This window comes from Diospyros lotus, chromosome 1 (assembly GCF_014633365.1).
Source record: "Diospyros lotus cultivar Yz01 chromosome 1, ASM1463336v1, whole genome shotgun sequence".
Taxonomy (NCBI): domain Eukaryota; kingdom Viridiplantae; phylum Streptophyta; class Magnoliopsida; order Ericales; family Ebenaceae; genus Diospyros; species Diospyros lotus.
In genome coordinates this window covers 38,638,339-38,650,095 of record NC_068338.1, presented here as the reverse complement: position 1 = coordinate 38,650,095, position 11,757 = coordinate 38,638,339, and the positions used below count along the sequence as shown (strand labels likewise).

General features: G+C 35.6%; 1 protein-coding gene across 1 annotated transcript; it reads right to left on the bottom strand.

Annotated features, from left to right (window-relative positions):
• Positions 1-246: 246 nt before the first annotated feature.
• LOC127807377 (protein LNK2) lies at positions 247-9,990 on the bottom strand. The gene is given in 10 exon segments (XM_052345175.1): positions 247-699; positions 789-1,186; positions 1,986-2,143; positions 2,443-3,168; positions 4,840-4,929; positions 5,083-5,401; positions 6,382-6,481; positions 6,594-6,671; positions 6,674-6,968; positions 9,949-9,990. Coding segments are annotated over 9 exon segments (2,154 nt in total). The 5' UTR covers positions 9,973-9,990; the 3' UTR covers positions 247-699; positions 789-822.
• Between the last annotated feature and the right edge of the window lie 1,767 nt (positions 9,991-11,757).

The window sequence follows — 11,757 nt, the reverse complement described above, 5'->3', positions numbered from 1 at the left end:
GACATTTGCATAGTGTTTGGTAAATATGCTTTTGAAATCATTAGAAGATCAAAACTTTGCTCTTGTCAACACTTCTAAAAAAAAAAATCCTTTTGATCCAAATCAAACATCATAAATTCATAAAATTTGATATGATCATAAATAAATAAAAACTCTTAGATATTGAAATGACTTTCATGCAAAGAAGACAAAATCTCAATCCGTCTTAAAATCCGGAACCTGCTGTCAACCACAGCATACTAACACTTGAACTAAGAAATGACTCTCTTCACTGCAAATAGAGCATAGTCACACAAACACCAACAGTCAAACAGATGATAGAACACAATTAAACACAATTCGACCCAGATCAGTTTTCCAAACGGTAACACACAGTTAATACTGGCACGGACAGGATTATTACCACAAAGCCATGCTTAAGAAGGATCACCCTTCCCGGGAAGCATGGCAAACAGACAATTAACAGGGTTGGGATAATGGTCATGTTCTTCCAGAAGAAAACAGGAAAGGGCATATCATGCACACACACAACCCTCTTGCATATGCATAAGTGAAGTCTTGTTTGCTCAGATGTTGTACGATTATTAATAGGGCATTATGAAAGTGGCTGGATCGATTGATGAAGCTCCAATCAGCCGACAATATAATAGGAAACCTCACCGGCCATCATCGTGATGCACTCGATGAAGATTCAGTTTGCTGAAAATGAAAGATTAACTTCATTACCAGTGAATCTGTGTGCTCATGTATCGAAATGCACGGAAGAAGAAGAAAAAAGGAGAGATTACCATTGTATAACTTAATTTTGATGCTTGCCACGCTTCAATTAACCCCTGTACCTCTATCATCTGCTGCTGCTACTGCTTCAGCGTTTGAAGCATTCTCAGAAGTATCCATGCAGGGATTGTTTTTAGAGCAATCTCCTTCGGCATGTAGGCCAGGAATAGGATCTCTTGAAGCACAGATTGACATATCCTGTTTACTTATGTAATTGTCAGGCAAGGTCCCTCTAGGTGAATTCAATGAACCAGCAGTCTTTCTTTCACACGGGAACTTAGCTGATGCTGGTGATTCAGGGGTGTCGGGATGTTTTGTGGATAATTTAATAGATCTGTGGAAAAGCAGATGAGCCACGGTTCGGTCAATGGGATTGGTTGCTGTCTCCACATTGGACAGTTGAGTCAACCTGTAAATAATACAACCGAAATCTCAGTTTTTTTAACTCTATCATAATGAGCAAAAGCTTTTTGTCACAAGAACCAACAAAAACTCCAGTAGAAAACTAAGCTCTCAGTGTTTGTGTACCTATCAAACCGTGCCAAAACATTTTCAAATATCTTCCAAATAATGGTTGTTTCAATGCTCATTAGAAATATCCATTATCCAAAATAACTGTCTTTTTTACAAAGTCAAAAAGCATATATGAAACCTTAAAAAAGTAATTAACTTGTTTAAGAGAACAGATTAAGGGTCCAGCAGTACCTGCATGGAGTCCCTTAACCTTTTTAATTTTCTTTTCCCTAAGCGAGTTTTTTGTCCTTTTCTTTGTTATTAGGTATCCTTATTTTCATAAATATAATGGTTATTTTTTCTATTCTCTATTTTATTGTTGCTTGAATCTAGCACTTTCTGTGAACTTCATTCTTCAACAAACTGTTAAATTTTACATTTATTAACACTAATTCTCAGTATTACCACAAAAAATTTAAAAGAAATGTTCTTCAAAGAATCTCCTATACTTTTAGAAAGCCCACCTTTTTCTTTTTGTGTTTCCCTTTCAACATGTTTCCCTTTCCAAACTGTATTTACTATATACGTACTGGCTTCAAATTTTGTTTTTGGGTATGTATTATTCCATTGGCCTATGTGTTCCCTAATAGAATTCAGAAGGCATCAACTAATTAGCTTCTAATATTATTACCAACATTTACTTTGACAATTTCTATTTGAAATAAAAAAAGTCCAGTCCTTTATAGTTCACAAACCTGTTATGATGACTCGCTTCTTCTGTTGTGAGGATTTCAAGCTCATTTCTGCTATCTTTGTTTGTGCTGCTTGTCTCACTAGGATAATGCCTTTGCATTGTACTTTGAGCCAATCGAAACAAGCTATCTCGTATACAGAGTCTTATTCGGATGTCCAACTGTGAGAATCCATGGCTTCAGAAGTTGGATCAAAAAATCTGGATAGAGAATATTTTGATTGAAAATTTATCTATTTTTGTCTTCAAAATAAATTGATATTGAGGCCTGGGTCAAGATTGATACCACCAGTAATAAAAATACTAAGACTGGGACTGCTAGTTATCAATTTAATTGATAAAATTGATTAAAAAAATCAAGTTTATAATCGAGTTGGTATTGTTCTACTGGAGAAAGAGTAGAATAAAAAATTTAACATTCTACTGGGGAAAGATGTACTCAACTCAAATATAAAAGTTACCTTGGTAACAATGTCCTGAAGCTGGTGAAGAACAGTATCCTCCACTGAATAATTATTTTCAATTGCCAAAGAGATTGCATCGGAGTCATCCTGTTCAATGTTTGAGTTTGGATCATTTGAAGGTAGGGTGCTATTGTTTTCAACTGCAATATCCCCTCCCTGCATCTTCTGGACTTGATTTGCATGCAGGAACTTTTGAGCAACTGAAAGATCATTACAAGTGACTTGATGATTGAGTTGCTGCTGCTGTTTCTGAATTGCAAGCAAAGCTTGCATTTGCTGCCTCCATCTTAATTTTTCAATCTTTTCCTGAGGTGTCATTATCAGTGACTTTGTGGAGGCACCCAGAGACCTGCTTAAAGGATTTGTGATACTTGAAGAAACTTCATAACCAGAAAGTGCTGCTTGATTATCTTCTCTAGAATGTATTTGTGGAAAATTGTTCACAGTGCAACATTGATTTTTGATACTTCCATTCACAGAAGAGGCTGCTAATGGGGTGGTAGATTGCTGATATTGTGATGACGCAGGTCTCTGTAGCTGTATTTGCTCATAGAGAACAGAAGATGTAATTTGTGGCATTGACAGTGCAATTTGATCATCAAGCTGCTGGAATTGGTTTGAAGATAGAGACCAGGTAGCACATGAATCTTGTGACTGTTGTCCAACAGATCCTCCTGATTTTTTATGGCTTCTGGATATTTTTCTCTGATTCTTCCCCTGTGCCTGTGGAAAGCAAACCAGATACTTCATGTTCAAGCGCATGCAAGAAAACCCATAAAACAACATATGGAAGAACACCAGAGCTGATCAGCACAAATTCATTCAGAGCCTCATCAAAATGTATGATGTTGTAGTAAATGGTGGTTGCTTATATTGTTGAACACCTATTTAAATTTGACAAGCAACTATATTCTTTTTTGGAGTCCAATGTTGTTGTTGGTATAAAGGTAGGCATATTATGTCAAACAAGGATAAAGGTCCTTCACAAGTAACAATCTGGAATTGGGATATTCATAACTATATTCTTTTTTGGAGTCCAATGTTGTTGTTTTATTTTAATAACAGCTAACTTAAACATCATATTGCAACCCATGGCCCTGAAAGTCTTAGCATTTCCATCTGCCATTTTCTAAGAGAAACTGCATAAAATGTATTTCATGCAGACAGGATGAATTTAACACAATTCAATTTACAGCTCCTTAAAATTTCACAAATTATCACCCTTCTGTATCTTTGAGTCATCAACTTTGGAAAAGCATTAAACATTTTGCAAATTTTTCATTTGCCCCATTTCAGTTGAATAAACTAGCAGACTTTAGAAATGTGTAGTTACTGTCATGCTAAACATAACTCTGATGTGATCAACAAATATTCATGGTTGTGAATATGAGTCTGGAAAGCAGGAGAATGTAATCCTCCATTATATATTTCATTGCTAAAAGATTTCTGTGAGAATTTATAGAGGCTCTAGAATTATTTTATAAATTTTTTCAGAGTTCAATTTAGACATTGAGTGGGGTGTTTTTTTAGCTTCTTTACTAAAAGTTGCAGTAATCTAGATGCATCTATTTTACATGTTCCATAGACATATTGTCCAGAAAAGGAGAAGCAAGCCATAAAGAAGATGAATAATGGTAAAGCAGTCGCACTGGATAATATCCTGATCAAAGCATGGAAATGCATGGGAGAAGGCAGCATTTTTTAGATGGCAAAATTATTTGATGTGATCCTTAAACTGAAGAGGGTACCTAGCGAATGGAGAACAAAGCTCCTCACTTTGTGAGGATCAAGGGAGGGTCATTTTATATGTAGCCTTACCTTCGCTTTGCAAAAAGGCTGTTCCAACAACTCAAACTCGTAACCTTCTAGCCATAAAAGAGCAACCTTACCATTGTTACCAAGGCTCACCATCATGTAGACCTCAAATGTGTTTAGTGATTTAATTTTTCCAGTTCACGTTTTACTCTCTTCATCCAAACATTTACAAGTTTCCAAAATGTATGTTTTTTTGTTGCTTCCCTCGTGTTTCCAATTTTTTTTTTTTCTTTTTGTGTTTTGAAATGTTTCCATTAATTTCCAAGTTATCCAACACAATGCCTAAAAACAAAATTTTGATCCTTGCTCAAGAAGTCATAGAAGCATGAGAAAACTTGTCTTATCCATCGAACTTCACATCACTATTCATTGTACTGCAAAAGATCTGATTAATTTCATTGGTATCAGCAGCCTTAGGATTGGGATTCAGATTAAATGAGGTTTGAACAGCTTAGAAAAGCATCTTGAACAGTCTGGCTCTGGGCAAAATCAGTGGACATGTTCCAAATTGGAATACCACAGTCTTAAGGGTCTGCTTCACTTTGAGAATGAAAAGTCAAAAAAAAAAAAAAGAATTACCTCGTCTCTGAATTCATTTAATGTCGCAATATTTTCAGCAGCAAGGTTGGAGTTGAATTCTGGGGTCTTCCCAAGCAATTCAATATCACTCTGAGGAAACCCAAGAAACAACTAAACAATAGATTCACAAAACCATATACCAGAAAATTAAAAATCTAACTACAGATATAATATAAAACACATCAGAAAATAGAATGGTTAGAAATAGGAATTGTGCGAGACCATTTATTGACTGCCTCATACCTTCTCCTTTGCTACATGCTTACTTTTAACTCCGACATAGTCTACCTGATCACCACCTGCATGAACATTTTGCTGAGAATAGGATGCCAGATAGTTCATTTTCACATAGCCATGTGTTGAAGAATGGTCTTGATCTTGTACATATTCTGTTTTAACTTCAAAATGTCCAGATGTACTCCTCTGTGTTCCTAAACCCAAACTTGGAGAGTCCATTGATAACTGAAAAGATCCTTCAGGACTATTTGCTATGTCTTTTGAAGATGGCCACAACTCATTTGCATTACCAAGACTCACATTTCCAAATACTGAGTCGTCATTGCTGCAAAATATCACTTGTGAGGATATTGAGTCAGATGCATACAGCCAAAAAACAAATTCCAGCAACATTGAGCAAAAATAAATTACACTAGATAGGAAAAACATAAATGAAAAAATCTAGGAGTCAATTCTGTTCCCTACCACAATGGAACGTTTGTGTACGAACTTTTCTTAGATCTAATCAAACCCAATGGAACGGTGTGTCACAACACAATGCATCATAGTGTTCTTTGATGCATATCAGAATAGAGGACGTATTTTACTGCAAGCAAAAGTAGCTAAACAGAATAACTCATTTTTCATGGTTAAAAAAGTGATCCTATGATAGAAATAGTGGGAAATAGGTAACATTCTAAACTTGTCTGACAGAACATGTCTCTCAATAATTCTTCCTTGGTCTATACTTAATGTTGAAAAGCTAAGATTTTTCACTTGAATAACTATATACCAGAATAACATTATACATAATCAAATATTTGGAAAAAAATTAAGAAGTTCAAACACCTAAGATATTAGAATGTTGTATCTTTCAGGTTTCATGGGCTCCATCTTTTTCATAGTTGAATCAGATTAAGTAGGGCTCCCAGTTGAAAGAAGGAAATATACACTTGCCTAGACAGATTGACAAGTGACACACTTGCATATTTTGTCTACATGATGATCTCAGTTTCCAAATGTCAAAAAATGAATAGAGGGCACTCCCAGTGCACAAGGCTCCTCATTTTGCAAGGGTCAAGAGAGAATCATTTTCATATGCAGCCTTACCTTTGCTTTGCAAAGAGATTGTTCCACAACTCAAACCCATGACATCCCAGTCACAAAGGAGCAATCTAACCATTACTATCAAGGCTTGCCCTCTCCAAAAAATGTCAAATAATCACATGATAAAATATATTGCTTCATCAGACAGTGATGAGCTGCATTATAAATCTCAAAATGATGACTGAGGTGAATACCAAGGATATCAAGATGGTGGTTTACCTGAAAATTCTATCAAGATCATCAAAGCTTCCAATGTTATCCCAGCCGTAGTCAACAAAATCACTTTGCTCCCTAGTTTCATGCTGATTCTGAATAATATCTGAACAATTATCAAGTTGAGTTGTCTCACCTGTCAAAAGATCAAAACTCATTAGCATTCAATATGGAACAACATCATGGTAAGCTTTCTTTTTCCAACCTTTTCCATCAACAAGTAATACTCTTACCTCCCTTAGAACCAAATTCTGTGGCTTCAGTTAAAACATTAGATACTTCGGTCCCCATGGACCCTGATGAATTCTGACAAGATGTTTAGAAGATAAATCAGGCAATGGATCCATGTTATATCCTGATGCAGAAATTCCTTCATTCGTATCATAGTGCAAAGGGCTCGCTTGTTCACCCCTAGTATATTCAATTTTAGCAAGTTTCTTCTGCCCAGCTGGTTTAGCATTTGTAGCATCATGATCCTGCTCCTTTTTAATGTGATCTCCCTGTAATCCTGGAGGCTTATCTTCACTTCCCTCACGGAAAGGCACAATATGGTCATCAATCTCACCAGGCTCACCCCATATTATATTATCAAGCTGAAAAAAGAGAGAGCTCATGACAAGAGAAAGGTCCCACAATGATAAAGTGGTCAGCATCTTCTATCAGTAGACAAATTACTGAAGCAATAAATTAGAGTTAAGGCAACAACATTGGCTATCTCTGTCTATTTTTGTGTGCACATGAATGAGAGGGAGGGAGAGGGATAGATGCTGCACAAGAGCATGCAGTGTTCATGAGTTTGAGAATAAAAAAAAAAGACTAACTATGGTGCTCCAGTACTTACCCCCAAAAAAGATTATGATGCTTCAGTAGAATTTAGCAAGGATATTTAGGACGTATGCTTAACATTTTTTTCTTCTTTTAACTGTAGTACAGATAAATTATCAAGGATGCACCATAAAGGGATGAAGCCATGTTGACAGTCATTTATGAACAGACAGCCATATAGTGGTAGATACATGCAATTTTCTAAAATAATCAACAAAAGAAGAAAATAAAAAGGAATGAAATATCACCATGAAACAAATGAAATGAGACCAACCCTGCTGCTTTCTAGATAACAAAACATTTAAGACCCTTAAAGGTCTCCTATTCCTTTCTCTCTCCTCTCTCTATAAGCACCCCTTTTGACAAATAAGAGCCACCACCCGTACCTTCAACACCCATTTGACTGAGAAGCCAAAAAATCATAACCTGGAAAAGGATGACCAGAGGAACACAAAATCAGATAAAAGATGACTCCAACACTCTAAAGCCATTAGGGAGTGTAAGAAAAGATGATTAAAACTTTCCTTACTCGTTATGCATATACTGCAATCCAACATGAGGAGACTCTTCTTCAGATTACCAGCCGTCAAATAACTAAGTGAATTTCCAACAGAACAAAGAATGTGAACATTTTAGGATCAGAAACTCCAAATTTTCTTTCTTGCTAAAGTCAGGCCACCATTATCAACATTCCCATTCCAAACATGTTGCATTTAGTGAACCTTTCCATGGCAGAGAATCGTCCGAATCAGATGGTACTAAACAAGTCAAGAGATCTTCAACAAAGATGTGAACTACCACTACCCCAAATCCTACAAGAATCTGCTAAAAACACGAGAAACCTAGTCACTCACCAAGGATGGCAACTAACTAACTGAAGGAGCTGGGAAATGCGCTATCTGAACACTTGGGGAAATCTTCTCTGGAGTAAATGATTACATCAATAATTCCCATTCTGCACCTTAAAACTCACAAAATTGCAACACTCCTCCTTTACTCCCAATGACACTCATCCAAATACCCACCTCACTAGAACCCTCCGCAGTGTTGGATAACCTCTCCATCTCCAAATGCATAGTTCCCCATGTTAACCCTTATACACAAATTTCCCCTCACACAGTCCTCTGCAACAAGGCTGTACTGAACAAACCAAAATTCTAACACCCAATGCCTTCACTTGGAAGAAAAGCACTCTTCAATTCAACTAAATAGAACTTAAACTAGCAGATACAGGAAGAGTAAACAAGTATAAAAAATAATAATTTGTAAACTAGAACAATCACTTCAATAATGTTAAGTCTATCACACTTAAACATGTACTGTTTGTCCATTTGGCCAACCTTATAATGCCCTAGGTTTTAGTTTTGCATTTCATACGTAAAATCTCTGATATGTGCTTTTAAGTGAGCATGCTCAAAGCATTGTCAGCTAGACCTCCTATTGTTTTGGTGTTTAAACTCCTAATATAGAAACACATCAAGTTATTATGTGCAGTAACTTAAGAGTTGTTTTCAAGTGCAAAAGGCAGAAAGGAGCCAGACTGTAAGACCCACCCCTTATGCAGGGACAACAGTTGGCTTTAATAATCCAATTGTGTCAAAAGGAAGGGCCTTTGCTGAACAGAACAAAGCGGATCACAATGTATACTCATATTAAATGTTTCTATACGTTATTAATTTTGTTGAAGCATGATTAAGCATAGTAATTGTGTAGAAATAAACTGTATCACCTATGTGCTTGGGTATGAAATACAGCTAGAGCCTACTTAAATTGCTTATTTGTAAATGCAACATTCTAGCTCAACTAATATTAGAAGTACTTCCAAGATTTATGTGTTAACTTAATTACAATTGATCAGGTTTAAGTATATTGTTTAAGGCAACATGATTAGTGGTAAGCATGACTAACCAAGGTAAGTGTGATTGACTGGGTTCAATCATGATTTGCCAATCATTATTGTGACTAGTAAGATAGTCCAGTCGAGGGATGACTCACCTAGTATTTGCTTTGGGTGTGATACCACGTAGTTGGCGGACATGTCAGCCACTTAATTGCAAGACACGGTTCTTGTTTAATATTGCAAGAGTTATAAAGAAAATATTAAAATGCAGGATAGCTTGTTGCTCATGCTAGAGTTCTAGTGGTGATTACTAGATGGAGGAAGCAAAATTAAAAGGAGAAAAAAAATGAAAATAAGAGAAAACTCACAGTTGGTCACAACTAAGCTCGATTTTAGGAGTGAATGACAGCTCTACGCTTAAGTTCGTGCAGGTAAGCAAGAAGAAATTATTCTTTGGCAGTCATGTGTTGACTGTTGATGTATTTGGCCCTGTAATTATATATGTGGCATGAGGAGAACCCTAAAATTTATAATTCCATTGACAAACATCTATATAATTCCAAGTATCCGTTGTCTTTTCAGTATACAGTGTTATCTGTTTCTTGCACATGACAGTATTTAGCTTCAAACATTATTAAAAAAAAAATAAAAGCTAGATCTAATTCCACTAACAAGACAAATGTAAGAAGCCAAATAAAATTAGGCTGTGAGCCAACTTGATTACGCACTACGCTCCAAGCCACGGGAAGAAAATAAATGAAACTCACAACATTCTCCAAATCCTGCAACCCATTGATTTCACGGTCGCAATTGGTGACTAACAGATCCACAATCGCCAAATTTTCCTTTATTTCCCTTCTTATTTCCAAGTAACCAAACAGAAGTAGAAAAACAAAAACTAGGTTTACCTCTTCGTCGTTCCAATCAAACATAGCTAAAGAAACCGCAACAGATTCTTTTCCTTTATTTCCCTTCTTATTTCCAAGTAACCAAACAGAAGTAGAAAAACAAAAACTAGGTTTACCTCTTCGTCGTTCCAATCAAACATAGCTAAAGAAACCGCAACAGATCTTCGCACCGGAGCCAGATTGCACCAGAGGCTCGAGAATTGTCCGGAACATCGCCAAATTGTTTCACGGAAGAAGAAATTACCTTATCGTCACCGTCACCGGAAATAACACCGTTAACACTTACAATAAACAAGAATAAAACCAGTTCCCATTTCAGCAGAGTCTTCTGTTGACCTTCTTCTACTTCTTCTTCTTCTATTTTGAGCTTTTCCTTTTCCACAGTTTTCCGGGAGCCTGAAGAGAGAGGGGAGAGAGAGCGAGAGAGAGAGCGAGCCGCAAGTTGGCGTGGGGCCATGCGTCCACGTGGCGTCACGTTAAGGAAGCGAGCAATCGAAAGTAGTGGTTGCGAACGCACGATCTAATACTTGAACCTGATTGGGAAATGACAGATTTGAATTTCATTTGGTCTTCATTTGGGTTCCCATTTAAAGTCTCGGAGTCCCCCTGGTTCTGTGGTGAGTAAGGGGCGGGTGTCTAGTGGTGAATTTGGCGATTCTGAACGAATTTTTTAAATTAAAATTTGTAATGATTTGTTTATTTTTTAAATTATATTTATTATTTTTTTAAATTTGGAATTATCTGAATTTTTTATATTTTGGGCAGTAGACAGTTTTAATTTTAATAATTAATAAAAATATTTTAAACAACAATGACAATTTTATTTTATTTAGCAGTGGGTGTTGAGCATTGATTTGGATGGGCACGCTCCAATACAATTTTAAATTAAGTCAATTTTATATAAATAATTTTTTTACAATTATAACCTTAAATTATGTAAAAGACATGTAATTTTAAAGTTATTTTTTGTGTAAAAAATTAAAAAAAAAAATCATTTTGCTCCAAATTAATTGATAGACAAAGACAACTAGATCAACTTGGACAAAGGCCAAGTCAAACTAATAATTATACATCAAAAATGTCTATTATGAATGATACTAAATGGTAGTTATGGTCACAATCTTGGGCTCCGTGAATAGAAATAACAATTTAATTTGTCCGATTGGGGCCGTCTCGTTTTAATTCTTAATGATTATTAATCAAGTTTATGATGGGGATTGAGAAATTTCTGAACCTAGTCATGGTCAAATACATTTTTTTAGTTTTTTATTTTTATATTTATTTCGAATAGTTATTTAATTTTTGTTTGTCCTTTCAATTACATAATTTGATTAGATATTTTTTTAGTCAATTGTACACTTTTTCAATTATAATTTACAACACACATTCATTAAAATATTCAAATTAACTCTCGCGTGATCATCATTTTTGTCACAACTAATTCTTTAATAGTTGGCAACGAGACAAATGCAAATTGACAATTATAGTGGAAAGTGTAGAGATTGTCAATAAAACGCTAAAAGGCGAAGGCATCGGGTGACACATTTGAGGACCTTTTACTATTATCAACGCTTTCTATCATTGCCAACATTTTTGTCTATTGGGCTTTCACCATTGCTAATGACTTTATCTTTTTTGCCTTTTATTTTCTTTGACTAACAAAGACCTTTGCATCTTCTACCATAGACATTAGTTTGCACTTGTCTCATTGCCGGCCATTGAAATAATAAGTTACGGTAGAAATGGTGGTTGTCTAAGAAATAATTTGAGTATTTCAATATACTTGTATTATATATTTTAACTAAAATA